The following is a 17182-nucleotide window of genomic DNA, read 5'->3' as shown; positions in this document are numbered from 1 at the left end:
CCACAACAGTGAGAGGCCCGCGTACCGCAAAAGAAAAAAAAAATTAAAAGTCTCAGAAACAAATACTGCTGGTAAGAGGGCTAACTGACACAGCCACAGTGGAGGGCCATTTGGCAATGTCTATACATACCCTCTGGCTCAACAGTGCCGCTCTTGGTATCTCCCCTAGAGAAGCACTGGTGTGCCCAAGGAGGCATACATGCAATGCTCATTTGAGGCGCTGTTGATAACAGTGAAATTAGAAATGACCTAAATGTTCGTAAATGGTTCATAAATGGTCCTATATGCACCATTATTCCCCAAGACCTATTGTTGAATGAAAAAGGCATGATGCAAGTAAATATGTGGAATAAAGCACCTTTTATGTAAAAATCATTATATCCTGTAAGGATGTGTATAAATGTGTACAGAAAGAGTTGGAAAGATAAACATTAAGTTGCTAACAGGATGGGGATTGGGAGTAGTGATCAAAGGGCATTTTAGCTTTATCTGTAATGTTCCAGATTTTACAAGAAGAATATATGCTGCTTATGTAATTAAGATTTTATTTTTTAAAGTCCCATTGGGCTCCTTCTTTTGCTCTAACTTCTCTTCACAGGCAATTTAACACTCGAATCATCCATTCATCTCTTAATCGAGATTAATCTGACATTTGCCCTTGCTATGTTAAAATATTTTTGTGTTTTACCAGAGCCACCGCTGGTATTAGTTAGCAGATTTATTATGTACTTTTCAGCTATTTTATATTTCCTCTAGAATATTCAGCAGCGTTAACCCTTTTCACAGCACTCCTCTCTCTCTTGGCTTCCAGTCACCCCTTTCCCTTGTTTTTTTCTCCTGCCTCTGCCATTCAGTGCCGCCTGCATTGTAGGACTTGCAGGAATACTTGTGGAATACATTTCAAGTAATTCATTTATTATAATTCAGGACAATGCATGCAATATCCTCTGAGCTTTTAGCTTGTGTTGTGAACACAAAATGTAATGTTAATGAGACAAAAAGGTACACTGGATTTGGAATTAAAATGAGGTTTGCAACCTGGTTCTTACTACATTATACCCATGTGGCTTTTAGCAAATCTCTTAAGCTCGCTTAGCTTCAGTTTCCTAATTTTTGAAATGGAAATAATCCCTACTTTATGGGGCTGTCCTGAGAATTGAATGATACAATGAGAACCTCATGGTGAAAATAATCTCTCTGCCACTGAGTAAACAAAATTTTTATTTGCAAAGTAATTTTAACCACCTTTCAGCATAGAAGGGATTCTACTTCTGACAACTTTTATTACCTTTAATATTGCTTCTTTTAGCACTCTCTCATGCATCCCTTTACTTACATATGATGATATTGGCAAGTACTATAATGATGCCTCCAATTCCACAGTGTTTCACAGCCTACAAAAGCAACCAGACATGTTTTTCACTTCTCCCAAAAATCCTGTGAAACAGTTAAAATGAGGATGTTATGTTAATACTGGGATTCTGAGAATTTGAAAAGATCTATAAAGTTCTATGACTTGCCCCAAAATAAGTCAGCTTAGGCTCTTTGAACTCCTCTGTTCTATGATCTTTCTCCTGAACTGCTATCATCTCATTCAAGTTTGTATCCTCTCATTCTGGACGTTCTTACTGTTACCTTCATCCCACCTCAGGATTAAATATATTTCCTCCTCATCCTTCATTGAAATGCATCAAATCCATATTTCATTTCCTTAGATTCTCTGTTCAGGTATCCCTCAAGCAAGCCCAGGATTTTGAAACCCATAATTGCATACTAATAGGGAGGGAGGGAAAGTAACTTCCAAGATTCTGTGTGCTCTAGCACTAATGTTCACAAATTCAGCAATTTTCCTGGTTTTAGATGGAAGAAGTGGGAAGTACGATGAAACAATGAGATTTTGTTTTTTTCTCTTTCACCTGATAATCTAAATGAGTATTACTTTCCAGGTAGTCATCTTGGCAAAAACTGGGCTTACTCTACATTATAATGTGTTTTTGAGATTTACTTAAGCACTCTAATCAAATTTCTAAAAATATCCTTATAGTAGCAATTCTTCATTTTTAGGGGAAGATTTGATTTTTGGAAATGACCCGAAGTTATCAGAGCCAGTAATGGGAAATAATAAAAATTACTGAGCCAAGCCATGTCATTTGTGATTAAAGATAATGATGTCAATATAAATAAAGCCAATGTTCTTGTGTGGTTCAAAAGCTGATGCTGAAAATAATTTCATAAAAACAACGGCAGCATTATTAGAATGTAAATGTGTGATCTTCCCACATAACTATAATAAGTGTTCTAAAAGGAAAGTACTGATTTGATTATATAGTCATCTTTGCTTTTTAAAAATTGTCTAAGTCTTATTTTTCACACATTTCATATCCCCTAAAAACACATTTTGTAGGCAACTGCCTACTCATATTAAGGCTAAAGAACCCTTCATTCTTGAGCACCCTTTACTCATAGTAAATCTTCAGTCAGTTCTAAGTCATGTTCATGCTAATAAAGATTACATTCAACACTACAAATAATCCATCAATTATATTTGCTCTGGGATATACTGTGAGAATTATATTTTGTCTGGGTGGCCTCCAGCGACACTCCCCCAGCAGCAGATTTGCTAGAAGCTCATTTTAATTTGTATTAAGTACCAATAATTGGTGGGGGGGGGGGGAATGTCATATTTTGTGAGTAGTTAGTGGTAGTATTAGTGATAGCAGCCCGAGTTTAAAAAATTCTCCCTCAAGACAATCTAGAGTGGGAACTACACCTGGATAAGTTAGAACTATTTCTGAATCCCAGAAATGAAATTTACTGCCTTTATATATATCTGTAAAGTCGTATGTTATCTTATGCTCCAAGTGCTGCTCTATAATTCTATACAACCGTTATTAGCAACTGCCTAGTGCTAATCGTGTTTTGACAGATTTTTGGTGCACTAAAAACAAAAGCCTTGGGGACTTCCCTGGTGGTCCAGTGGTTAAGGCTTCGCCTTCCAATGCAGGGGGTGTGGATTCGATCCCTGGTTGGGGAGCTAAGATCCTGCATGCCTCGTGACCAAACAAACAAAACATAAAGCAGAAGCAATATTGTAACAAATTCAGTAAAGGCTTTAAAAAAAAAAAAAAAAAGCCTTCCCATTTGTGGCAGCTACAGGTAACTGGTATGTTGCAAGATTTTTTAGTGTGTCTGTGACACTCTACTAGAAGAGATAGTCTTTCATCACTGTCATCATACTTGTATGCATCGTATAGATTTTTGGGTCTTTGTGGTACTAAAAGCAATTTGCTACTTTTCTTTACAAGTTTTGAAGGGACTTAAAGACACACATTCTTATTGCATTCCTGTGCAATACATTAAAATCAAATACAATTTTAATATTAATTGTACCTTGGAAATAACCCCAATAATCAAGTATACCATTGTTATCATCCCATACAGCTACCACCAGCCTTACAGAAGTTCCTTCAACTTAGCTAAGCCCACTACCACAATTTCTGTTGGTTAATCAAGCACCCCTACTCTGGAAAACCACTTTAATATTTCTATGATGCATAATATGTCCATTATTATCATTTTAAAGCTGATAGTTCTATATTAATAATTGATTTTACTATATCAGATTAGATACCTGTTTCAGTGCACGTTTTTAGTTTATACTCTTTGATGAAAAGCTTTAACTTAGGAGATGTGCTGAAAAATATATGTATTAAAGCAAGAATCTTAATGAGATATGCCATTAGTAAAATTAAAATGAAGCTCCTGGAAGCAAGAAACTTTGTCTTTGGCACAGACTGTTAACCTGCTCACATTATCTAGTACATAGCAAGGATCTGGGTACAACAGTTTACTTAGGAGTTTTGATGTTTGCCTAAATGCAAGCAAAAAGAAAACAAGAATGAGACTATTAATATCAAGCATAGAAAAATTAAGGCCAAAGCATTAAGTGTGAAAAAGAGGAATATTATGTAAAGATAAAAGGAGGTAAACTCCACAAAATAATAATCTTAAACTTCTAGGCACCAAATAAATATTGAATACAAAAATCCAAAAGCACGTAACAATACAAGAACTTGGTTAAAATCCCATACACGCACACAGACAATTATAATGGTAAAGTTTAATAAACTTCTTTCAGAATTTAACAGATAGGGCTTCCCTGCTGGTGCGGTGGTTAAGAATCCACCTCCCAATGCAGGGGACATGGGTTTGAGCCCTGGTCCAGGAAGATCCCATGTGCCATGGAGCAACTAAGCCTGTGCGCCACAACTACTGAGCCTGTGCTCTAGAGCCCACGAGCCACAACTACTGAGCCTGCGTGCCACAACTACTGAGCCCGCATGCCACAACTACCGAAGCCCGCGTGCCTACAGTCTGTGCTCTGCAACAAGAGAAGCCACTGTGGTGAGAAGCCCGTGCACCACAACAAAGAGTAGCCCCCGCTCGCCACAACTAGAGAAAGCCCGCGCACAGCAATGAAGACCCAACACAGCCAAAACATAAATAAAAATAAATAAATAAATTAAAAATAACAAGTGGACAAAAAATCAAGGATATTAATATATTAATAATATAATCAACTGGCTTGGCTTTTAGCCAAATATAGAACTTTGTACCCTATTACCAAAGTATGTGTTCTTTCATGTTACTTTCATGTAACCATGGAAGATTTCAAAAATCAATCCTGTACTTGGCCATAATCAGGAATCAAAAAAATTGAAAGTAAAAGGATGGTAAAATGTATGTAACACAAACACAGTCAAGAAAAACTAGGGATAAAGAAGGACATTTCCTATTGATAAGTTAAAGTCACCAGTAAGGTTTAACAACTCCAGGGAATTCCCTGGTGGTTGGTCCAGTGGTTAGGACTCCGCGCTTTCACTACCAAGGGATGGGTTCAATCCCTGGTTGGGGAACTAAGATCCCGTAAGCCATGTGGCATGGCCAAAATAAATAAATAAGAGTTAAATTAAGTTAAAGTTAAAGTTAGTTAAAGTTAAGTTAAATTCCAGATTTGTATGCATATAACATATACTCAAAATGTATAATGAAAATTGTCAAAACTAAAAGAAAATAGACAAATCCACAATCAAAATGAGAAAATTTAAACATGTATGTCAATAACTGATAAACTAAGCAGACAGAATCGGTAAGAAAAACACAAATTTTATGAACAAATTTGACCTCTTAGGCACTGTACTTCCAATTGCAGAATATAAGTGCATACAGAACATTTATAAAACTGACCATATGCTGAGCCATAAAGCAAGTCTCACTAAATTTCAAAGGGCTGAAATCATATATAGACTCTAATCACAGTGGAATTAAACTAGAAATTAATGACAACATCAAAATACAGTTAAACACATAAAGGGGGAAATATAGCCTTAAATGCATATATTAGAAAAGAGGCTGAAAACAATGATCTAAGCAACGATTTCAAAATTTAGAAAAAACTCCGTCAAATTAAGCCCCAAAAAAGTAGAAAACAAAAATAGAAACATACACATAATAGACTCAGTTGTCAAGAGTTGATCCTTTGAAAAGACTAATAAAATTAATAAACCCTTTGAATAGACTGATCAAGAAAAGATGAAGGCACAACTAACCAATATCGGGTATGAAAGAGAGGATCTTATTACAGACATAAACAGATAAAATATTGTAAAAAAATTAATAAACAGAAGCCTTAATTAAAGAGTCAGGAGCCCAGAAGGGGGAGCTTTCATACCCTGCAACAATAGCAGAACCCAACAAGAAGAAGAAAGACTCCTCTGCTTTCCTGGCAAGGACTCAGCCAACGAAAAGCCATGGACTGTTTTACTTTAGTTCTCCCAGCTTCCCTTCCCCTCTATAAAAGTCTCCTCCTTCCCTTGCCATGTGGGGACTTGCACATGACTTGCCATGATTGCAGACCCTGCACTGCAATTCTCTTCTGATCCTGAATAAACCCATCTTTGCTGGAGAAATATCTGGCAGTCTATTTATTTCAAGTCAACAATACATAGAGACATAACTTGATGACAAAAATGTGAAATTTTTGATCAAATGGGAAAATTCCTTTAAAAATTATCAAAACTGGCAAGAGAAAAAGAAAAGCTGAATAACCCTTTGTCTTCTAAAGAAATTTAATCCAAAATTTACCCCAATGAAAACTGCAGGCCCAGATAACTTCACCAGAGAATCCTATCAAATATTTAAAGAAGAGGTAACACCAATATACACATTTTTCCAAGGAGCTGAAGAAGTCTTAAATCTTCTTAGGCCAGCAGTTTTGATACCATGCTAACAAAGCCATTACAAAGAGACATTAAAAGCCAATCTCACTCACTTACATAGATGCAAAAATCCCAAATGAATCTAACAATATAGAAAAAGGATAATAAAAGATGGGCATACTCAGGAATGCAAGGATGGCTTAATGTTGAAAAATCAATGTAATCTACCACATTAACAGAATAAAAGAGAAAAAATCATCTTAATTGCAGAAAAAAAATTGACAATGTTTTTTAATGCCCATGATAATTTTTTAAAAAATCCATAGCAAACTAGGAATGGCAAGGGACGTATTTAACCTAATAAATGGTATCTATAAAAATTTTAAAAAACCTATAGCAAACAGCATAGTTAATGGTGAAATATTGGAAGATTTCCCTCTGAAATCAGGACATGGGATGCCCATTATCACCATTTACACTAACATTGTACCAGATGTTCTAACCAGTATGAAAAGGGAGAAAGAAAAAGAATTAAGGATTGGAAAGGAAGAAATGAAACTGAAGATCTGCAGAAATTATGATGGTGTATTTTTGCTGGATAAAAGGTCAACATGCACAATTCAATTGCATTTCTATATACCAGCAAAAATTAGAAAACTGAAATTTTAAAAAATATCATTTATGCAATCATACCTACAAACAACTCTAATGAAATGTGTGCAAGACTTCCACACATAGAACCATAAAACCAGTCAGAAAAATATAAATTATTATTAGGAATATCTAAATAAATAGACATAGCAATTTCACAGATTGGAAATATAAAGATATCAATTCTCCCCAAATTGATATACAGATTTGGTGCAATCCTACTCAAACCCAAGTAGGATGTATATGTGTGTGTGTGTGTGTGTGTGTGCGCACACACGCGTGTACTACAGATCCGTGAAAAAATGTATTGTCTTTTCAAAAAGTGATGTTTGTTCAATTAAATATACATATGGGTGGAGATGAGGAAAAGAAATTTGAACCTACCTCACCCCATTTACAAAAATCAACTGAAGGTAGATTATAGGTTTAAAATTAAAAGTAAAACAATAAGTCTTCTTAAAAATTATGTGGTAGAATATCTTCACTACCCTGAGGTAGCAAAGATTTCATGAACAGGACATGACATTAACAAAAGGAAAAAACACACACACAAAAAAAATACATTAAAATTAACGACTTAGGGAATTCCCTGGGAGTCCAGTGGTTAGGACTCTACACTTTCACTGATGAGGGTCCAGGTTCAATCCCTGGTTGGGGAACTAAGATTCCCACAAGCCATGTGGCGTGGCAAAAAAAAAAAAAAAATTAACAACTTAATCTTTTTTTTTTTTTTTTTGGTGGTACGCGGGCCTCTCACTGCTGTGGCCTCTCCCTTTGCGGAGCACAGGCTCCGGACGCGCAGGCTCAGCGACCATGGTTCACGGGCCCAGCCGCTCCATGGCATGTGGGATCTTCCCGGACCAGGGCACGAACCCGTGTCCCCTGCATCCGCAGGCGGATTCTCAACCACTGCGCCACCAGGGAAGCCCAACAACTTAATCTTTAAAGTGCAAAGGGTGGGACTTCCCTGGTGGTGCAGTGGTTAAGGATCCGCCTGCCACTGCGAGGGACACAGGTTTGAACCCTGGTCCGGGAAGATCCCACATGCCGCAGAGCAACTAAGCCCGTGCACCACAACTACTGAGCCTGTGCTCTAGAGTCTGCAAGCCACAACTACTGAAGCCTGTGAGCCACAACTACTGAAGCCTGCGAGCCACAACTACTGAAGCCCATGTAACTAAAGCCTGTGCTCCGCAACAAGAGAAGCCACCGCAATGAGTAGCCCCGCTTGCCACAACTAGAGAAAGCCTGCATGCAGCAATGAAGACCCAACACAGCCAAAAATAAATAAATAACTTTTTTAAATAAATAAAGTAAGAAGTGGGAGTGGTATAAAATATTTACAACATATATGACCCGTGAAGGGCTCATAACCATGATATATAAAGAACTCCTTCAATCAGTAAGAAAACGATAAACAGCCCAACAGAAAAATTAGTAAGAGACTTGAAGTGCCTCTTTTGAGAGGCACTTCTCAAAAGATGATATACAAATGGCCAATAAGCCATGAAAAGGTTTTCAGTCTCTTTAGTAATCAGAATTAAATTAAAACAAAAATGCATAACACAACACAGTTGACAAAATGCTGAAATTTAAAAAGTGATCGTACCAAATGCTGATGAGAATGTGGAGTAGCTGGAATCTTTATATACTGCCATTAGGAATTGAAACTGGTACAAATACAGTGGAAAACAGTTGGGCATCATCTGTTAAAATTAAATACATGTAGACACAGCAATTTAACTCCTAGGTGAATTTTCAGTAGAAATACATGCATTTCTTTGCACCAGATATTCACTAAAAAGTATGTACATTATTCCTAGAGACATTGTTTATTATAGGCCAATACTGGAAAAAATAATAATGCCTTTAAACCATAAAATAAACAATTATAGAATATGTTAATCCAATAGAAAACTGTAGACAAAGAAAAATGAGCTAACTATTGCTACATGCGGTGACATGATGGATCTCATAAAATCATGTTGAGAGAAAGAAACCAGAGACAAAAGAGTATACTGGCAAGCAAAGTGATCTGAATAAAGAATTGATGAGGGACTTTGCTGGTCTCGCAGTGGTTAAGAATCTGCCTGCCAATGCAAGGGACACAGGTTCAATCCCTGGTCCGGGAAGGTCCCACATGCCACAGAGCAACTAAGCCTGTGCGCCACAACTACTGAGCCTGCGCTCTAGAGCTGATGAGCCACAACTACTGAGCCCACGCGCCACAACTACTGAAGTTACTTTGCTGTACACCTGAAACTAACACAACACTGTAAATCAACTGTATTTCAATACAAATTTAAAATATATGTCAAAGGTGTTGTCTTAGCTCTGTGAGAAAAGGAATTTTTGAAAATAAATGTCGCTGCTGTAATTTTCTATTTAAAAAAATATAACAGTATATGAAAACTCTGGAAGGACTCTGTGTGTAAAAATAAAGTTCAAATGGGATATAAAAATATATAAGAAGAAAATTTAGGAGACTATATATAATATTGTGTCAAAAACCTTAAACAATACTAGAAACCCAGAAACCATAGGCAAAAGAGAGAAATGAGATCCAGAAAATGAAATTCAATTGAAATAAAAGGAGAAGGAACTCCTAATACTGCATAGTGAAGGCAAGATGATAGCATGATAACATGGTGGGCATATATTCTAGATTTGAACAGCTTTTTATTAAAAGCCTTAAGTAATGTGCATGGATTACTTTGATAAAAAATGAGCACTAGGGCTTCCCTGGTGGCGCAGTGCTTGAGAGTCCGCCTGCCGATGCAGGGGACGCGGGTTCGTGCCCCGGTCCGGGAGGATCCCACGTGCCGCGGCTGCGCCCGTGAGCCGTGGCCGCTGAGCCTGCGCGTCCGCAATGGGAGAGGCCACAGCAGTGAGAGGCCCGAGTACCGCAAAAAAAAAAAAAAAAGAAAAAAAATAAGAAAGAAGGTGGGGGGGAAGAGGAGGGAGCAGAAAGAGCGAAGACCCACTACATTTTCTAAGCCTTAACCCTCTGCTTTTATTTGGAAACAGCCTAAGCTTGTTAAGGTTCTATTAATACTTGTGCAGACCCCTTCCCCTATTTACCAAGAGGACAGAAATAGCTTTAGCTTTAGGAAAGTAACTTACTGATAAGATGACCATTCAGTACTTCCTTGCTGTTAAATATCCAGAAATAGAATATGTGTACTATCAGCCTTTTGCAGTCTATCAGGTGTACACTGCACCCCAATCTAAAATGTAAACTTCTGACTTTGTCACTGGAACCAGGGAAGATGGAATGTATGGGGGAGGGGGCAGGGGGTGAGATCTGTGTGGTTTAGAAATATGCAAAATCAATGTAGTAATTTTTTGATAGGAAGGTAATATTCCTATCAAAGTGTTTTTAAAAGATATTGCCATTTTAACTCTTAAAATGACTTCATAATTCATTAGTCACTTTGGTTTTCATCCCCAGTGGAGAATTTTAAATCCCCAAATTATCACAAGTCAAAAATACAAATAAATGAGTGTCATCAAAGAATTTAAACATTTCAGAGGCACTCTCTGGTGACTCAGAGTTCAAATTCCACTGTGCAGAGAATGCTGTCAGTCTTCAGATTATTAATATAAGTAAAACCACATGAAACTGAAAATACTCTGATTGTTACAAACTGATAACTATTGCTATCAATTATTTTTTTCGGGAAGAAATTTCAGGCAGTCTTTTGGTTTAACTCATGACTGATTTTTTTTTGGCCAAGCAGCATGTGGGATCTTAGTTCCCCGACCAGGGTTCAAACCCGTGGCCCCTGCATTGGAAGCGTGGAGTCTTAACCACTGGACCGCCGGGGAAATTCCTCTGCAACAATTTACTGAATGCCTACCCTGTACCAGAGCTGTGCTGTGCAGTTCAGTGACCGCCAGCCACTTGTGCCTACTGAGAGCCCTTGAAAGATGGCCAGCGCAATTGAGGAATTAAACTTTTAAATGTCTGTATTTAATTCGAATTAACTTATTTTTAAGAACTGATGATACTCAATTCAATTATTAGAAAACTTTGAAGTATGTCTGGAACAATCTGGGTATGTAAATATACTTTTTCAAGTCTACATTTTATGAAATGCAAATACAATTCGAGTATTTATAAATAAAAATTTAGCATCCAAATTGAGATACATTGTAACTGTAAAATACACACTGGATTTTGAAAACTCAGTACAAAAAAACCTCACTAAAATATCAAGTTATTTTTATATTGATCACATACTGAAATAATATTTTTGATATTTGGGGTTAAATAAAAATTATTGAAATTAATTTCACCGCTTTCTTCTTCATTTAAAAATGTGGCTACTAGGGACTTCCCGGTGGTTCAGTGGTTAAGACTCCACACTCCCAGTGCAGGGGGCCTGGGTTCGATCCCTGGTCAGGGAACTAGATCCCGCATGAGGCAATGAGGATCCCCTGTGCTGCAACTAAGACCCAGCGCAGAGAAATAAATAAATAGAAATAATATAATAGAAATATAAATAAATATATATATTTTTTAATGTGGCTACTAGAAAATTTCAAATTACATATGTGGGTTGCATTCTATCTCTATTGGACAGCCCTGTGCTGGAGACCTCTAAGGTAGAGTCAAAGGTGATTGCCTCTATCCCTTGATCTCAAGAACGCCTATGGCTTCAATTTCAGTTAGCCTGAGCCATTTCTTCTTCCCATCTTCTTTAGCCAGAAGTTACATCGCATCCCAACCAGTACACAAATACGAGCTCCTGGGCCTGAAGATGGAAATGTGGAAGAATCAACATGAATTCATTCATCCTACTAAAAAAGGTCAGCCCAGAGGAAATGTTATATTGATACTAGAATAAAAATATAACTTTGATATACGATTACTAATAAATTCTCATTGTTCTCTGTTTTCAACACACTCCAACTTTTTCTCCTTTCGGAGAATTTATTGATCTCCTGCTTGACCAAAGTCCCCTACATTTCTCAATTCACTTATTCAGGTTTCAATATGGACTGAGAAGCGGCAGTGTATTATTAGTTCTCTATTGCTGCTTAACAGATTACCACCCCCCCACCCCCCCCACCCCACCCCCGCCCCAAATTTAGCAGCTTCAAACAAGGAGCAACTGTTATCTCACAGCCTCAGGGTCCGGAATCTGGGCGTGGCCTAGGTGCGCTCCTCCTCCTCCTCCTCCTCCTCCCCCTCCTCCCCCTCCTCCTCTCCCACGGAGGCAGTCCTCCCAAGACCCAACTGGTGGGGGGATGGGGGGGAGTGGCCCTCTGAACACGTGTGTGAAGCTGCTGTCAGGCCTCCCTTAAGTCCTCACTGGCTCTTCTCCAGAGACACTGGTTCCTTGTGGAAGGACCTCTCCGTGGAGAAGCTGAGTGGATTCCCTCAGAGCATGAATGAGACAGAGAGAGGGCAAGCAAGATGGAAGCCTCCATCATCTCCTAACCTAAACCCCGAACGGCATCCTGTCAGTTGCCATTTTCCACGTGTTAGAAGTGAGTCATCAGGTCCAGCCTACACTCGGGGGAGGGAGGCGGTTATTACACAAGGGTTATTACACCAGGAGCTGGGGATGTTCCTTGGGACCATCTTAAAGGCTGCCTACCACGGGGAATAAGCTAGCTGTGAGCCATTTGAACTTTAACCAAAATTGGTTAATGATCCCTTGAATAATCGAAACTGATTCGGAGCAAAGTCCTTAAAGGGACTCTTTTTCCATTGTTAACCATAAATCTGGAGGTGTAATCAAATGTTTTTGATACCTGTGTGTATAGTATTGCAGTCGTAACTGACTGAAGACATTTGGTTACTGTTTGCTGGAACACTGGGATTTTTTAGGATTCTGTTTATGATTATTGAAAAAATGAACCTGAAGTATATGAAATACGATCCATCCCCCCAAATTTTAATAGCATCATTAAAATTCTCCAAAACTTTATTTTAAAACTCCATAGACAGAAGTGCCCAGGAATGGTTTTGTCCATAGGGGAGTGATCCTCAATCACCCTTTAGACTTTTCTATGTTACTGGCAAGGTTTCAGTATTTCTGCTGCTTTTCCATGGCGCGAAAACTTGTGCTGCTCTGAGAATAACACCCGATTCCCATTTTAAATTAAAGGGCTCGTATAAAGTTGATCCCCGCTCCTTTCATTTAACTAACTCATCTCTCACTGCACCCCAGCAGGAGTTTTCCATTGGGACCTGACTTATCCGGTGATCTTTCCCTGCAGGGCCGTCACATAGCCGTCCCCCTGGTTAGCAACAGACCCTTTATACTGCTTTCTATCAAACCGCAGTCTTCCCTCTCCTTCCTCTCAACGGCTTCTGAAGCTCACCCTCCAGACTAACCCCCGTAGAATTTTTTTTTTTCTTTTAAGTACAGCTTTCTGTCTTTGGGTTTTTTGGTTGGTTTGTTTGTTTTTTAATTAATTTTTATTGGAGTACAGTTGCTTTACAATGTTGTGTTACTTGCTGCTGTGCAGCAAAGTGAATCAGTTATACATTTACCTATATCCACTCCTTTTTAGATTCTTTTCCCCTATAGATCATTACAGAGTATTGAGTAGAGTTCCCTGTGCTACACAGTAGGTTCTTATTCATCTGTTTTATATATAGTAGTGTGTATGTGTCAATCCTAATCTCCCCAGCAGATTTTTAATCACACAAATCTAATCAGACTTGAATTAAGGTGCAGACCAGGGAAGGATTGGGAGTTGCTATTAGACTGGTGTATTGAAATCTAAGATTTCAGAGCTAGAGGACTGTCCAGGTGTAACCCTGAAAATGGACTGGTACATTTTAATCACAGTGGTTGGCAGCAATGGTGTCAATGTTCTTTGAGGATAGGTGGTTGAATGGGGGCACATCATCACGATCACAGTTGGATGGAGAGGTGCGAAGAAATGAAGAGAGTCGCTAGATGGGGGTGCAACTTGATTCAGGAAATGAAAGGTTAGGTAAGAAGTTATAGTTAGAAAAGAGTGGCAGTGATCAAGAGGAATACATAATGTACTGGATTTTTCTTTTAAACCCCCAAACCAAAAACATGGTTTGAAGAAGTGATCAGCCAAATAAAGACTGGCCTGTGTGAATTATTCTGGAAGGTGCCCCCAGGTTCTCATCACCTGACACCAAATCAATAACCTGTGATCCTAAGTTTACCTGTCACAGCCAGCCTGAGCTTCTCTTTGATAAGAAAACTTGCAACTCTGGGAAAATATACAAATAAGCTTTTAGACGGTGAAAAAACAAAGCCAAATTATGATGTTAATATTTTTGAATAGGTGTTGTCATAAACTTTGTAATCACTATTTGTTATAGTTTCTATGTTTTATTCATGATTTGAGGTATTTGATATGTTTAAGAGAATCTGACAGACTTATGTTTTAAGTGAAATACTTAGAAATATATTTAACTAATTAAATTTATAATTAATGTTTAAGCATTTAAGGGAATCTGGGGTTTTTTTGTTTGTTCTTTTTTTGGGGGGGCTGCGCTGCACGGCTTGCAGGATCTTAATTCCCCGACCAGGGATCGAACCCACGGCCCCTGCAGTGGAAGCGCACAGTCCTAACCACTGGACCACCAGGGGATTCCTGGGAATCTGATTATTAAATCTACAAGTTTTGCCTTATTATGCATGTAAATACCCCTTAAATGCGGAGGAAGTTTGATTGATTGATTTATTAGGTATTTGAGGTGCTAAAGAGGAATAAATTTACTAAGTGTGTGACTTACGATTTGAAATGTCTCAGAGAATTTGACAAAACAAATATTTAGGGAGATTTAATAATAAATTATAATTAATAATTTAAATTTATAGATGATTATTAACCAAGAACAAGTAAAAATGAGTGTTTTAAATGTCAAGACAAACTATATTAGATTTATAAATAAGATTTGTAAGTTGAGCTCAAAAGCCTCAAAAAACTAAGTCCTAAAATTTGCAACCATAACTGAACAGTAATTAAAATTAAAATAGCTGTAAAATGCCCCAGAACATTGATTGGTTACATAAATTATGATTCATCCATATGATAGAATTTCTAACTATTAAAAATAATTTTGTAGAAAAATCAACATGGACAGCATTTGATTTTTTTTAAAGCAAGCTATAAAAGAGTATTATAAGATGGTCCTAGTTCCTAAAAATATTAATTTTTTTAAAGTCTATGTATACATACATGCATAGAGAAAAATTTGGATGGACTAACATCAAATTGTTAGTAGTTACTAGTTGTTACTTATAGGTATTTGGGTATGGGTGTGTACTTCCTATTTTTTTTTTTTTGGTATTAAACATATATACTTCTGCTAGAAAAAGAATATTCTAAAAGAGAGGAAAAAACGGAAGTAATAGTGTGGAGGTAGCAATGAAGAACTAGGAGAATGTCCACAGTCCAGGCTCCACCATACCATCATCCCGCCGTATCCACAGAGGATTGGTTTCAGGACACCTATGGATATCAAATTCCAAGGATGTTCAAGTCCCTTATATAAAACGGCCTGGTATTTGCATATAACCTATGTGCAACCTCCTGTATGCTTTAAATCATCTCCAGATTACTTATAATACCTAATACTTGTAAATGGTATGTAAATAGTTGTAAATACAATGCAAATGCTATAGGCTATCCTTAACTCACAGCTGAGATGAGGTGGGACGGATAGAGTGGGTGACCCAGGGTAAATCTAGAAGGAGAGTAAGAGTTCAGCAGACTGGAAGTGGCAAGGGAAATGGTGAGAAAGGGAAACGGTTCATTCCGGACAGAAACAGCATCAAGTATCAGGACATGGAAACAAGGTAGAACATAATTATCTAGTTCACTGTGACTCTAACTTTGGGTTTATACGGGAAGAGTGGTGGAAATAAAAACAGGGTACAGGCAAGGCTGTTGTTACCAAGAGACTCCAAGATACAGTGGATTTAAATAGGATCAAAGTTTATTTCTCTCCTGCAGCATTCTAGAGGTACATAGGTAGTAGGTAGCCCAGGCTTTCAGGGTTCTCATTTGAATCCTAAATACCTTCCATGTGTGGCTCCACACCCCTAGGATGCTGCCTTTATCTGCATCATCAGAATGGGATTACTGTCATGTCCATACTGCAGGTCAGAGGACAGAAAAAGCACACACGGAAGGCAAGAAATTTCCTTTAAAAAATAATGTATTTCGGGCTTCCCTGGTGGCGCAGTGGTTGAGAGTCCACCTGCCGGTGCAGGGGACGCGAGTTGGAGCCCTGGCGAGGGAAGATCCCAAGTGCCGCGGAGCAACTAAGCCCATGCGCCACAACTACTGAGCCTGCGCTCTAGAGCCCGCGAGCCACAACTACTAAAGACCGCGCACCTGGAGCCCGTGCTCCGCAACAAGAGAAGCCACTGCAATGAGAAGCGCACGCACCACAAAGTAGAGTAGCCCCCGCTCGCCACAACTACAGAAAGCCCGCGTGCAGCAATGAAGACCCAACACAGCCAAAAATAAATTTAAAATTTTTTAAAAAATTTATTTTGAAATGATTCCAAATTTACAGAAAATTTGTCTGAATAGTAAAAAAAATTCCCATATCTCCTTCACCTAGATTCTTCTGTTAACATTTTATTGCGTTTATTCTGTTGTGTCATGCTCTCTTTACAGACACGTGTAGAGACTAGTCCCTAAACCCTCTGGTTTGTATTTCCCCCAAGCAAAGACACCTCTTACATGACTAGGATACGAACCCTTCACAGATATCCTTCAGATTTTGCCTTCAACAATGTCTCTTTCCCTTTCTGGCCCATACTCAGAAATGTGTTACATTCCACTGTCATATTTCTTCAGGCTCATTAGTTGTTTGAATGCCTCAGTCTTCTGCATCCTGGACAGTTAAGGGTACAGGTCCTACATTATGTGGGAGGACCCTCAGCTTTAGGCTGGCTCATGTTTCCTCATGACCAGACTCTGGTAATTCATCCTTGGAAAAAACACCCCAGAAATGACACTGTGTTCTTCTCAGTACATCCCACCAAGAGACATGCCATGTTGACCTGTCCTATAGATGATGTTAACCTTGATCACCTTGTCAAGTTGGCGTCTGCTAGGTTTCTCCTCTGCAGAGTCATCCATTTCATCACTCTGTAATTGATTCGTATTCTGTAGGGCGGTATTCTGAGATGGTACCACTATTGCATTCCTCATCAGACGCCTACCACCTGCCTTAGCATCCACCGACGACTTCGGTCTGAATCCACCAGCTCCATGAAGGCTGCCAAATGTGATCGCTTCATAACGTGAGATGTGGCCTCATCATAGGCTTTGCTGAAGCCGAGTTTTAGAGA

The 17182-nt window shown here is 38.4% G+C and overlaps 1 protein-coding gene across 8 annotated transcripts in view; it reads left to right on the top strand.

Moving 5' to 3' along the window:
* FLT3 (fms related receptor tyrosine kinase 3) overlaps nucleotides 1–17182 on the top strand; it is a 117495-nt gene that overhangs the window by 5728 nt on the left and 94585 nt on the right. For 4 of the 8 annotated variants that reach the window (XM_067016907.1, XM_067016916.1, XM_067016913.1 and 1 more), the window contains exon 2: nucleotides 11577–11681. The exons of 2 other annotated variants lie outside the window; for them this stretch is intronic. In XM_067016907.1, the coding sequence (XP_066873008.1) occupies nucleotides 11633–11681 (49 nt within the window). In that variant the 5' untranslated portion in view covers nucleotides 11577–11632. Of the gene's footprint in view, nucleotides 1–11576; nucleotides 11682–17182 lie in introns of those variants that run through there. 2 more of the 8 variants (XM_067016908.1, XM_067016910.1) reach the window with 2 other exon arrangements.

The sequence above is a fragment of the Kogia breviceps genome, chromosome 16 (genome assembly GCF_026419965.1).
Source record: "Kogia breviceps isolate mKogBre1 chromosome 16, mKogBre1 haplotype 1, whole genome shotgun sequence".
Taxonomy (NCBI): Eukaryota; Metazoa; Chordata; class Mammalia; order Artiodactyla; family Physeteridae; genus Kogia; species Kogia breviceps.
Note: the sequence above shows the minus strand (reverse complement) of the source record. Positions and strands in the feature narration are given on the sequence as shown.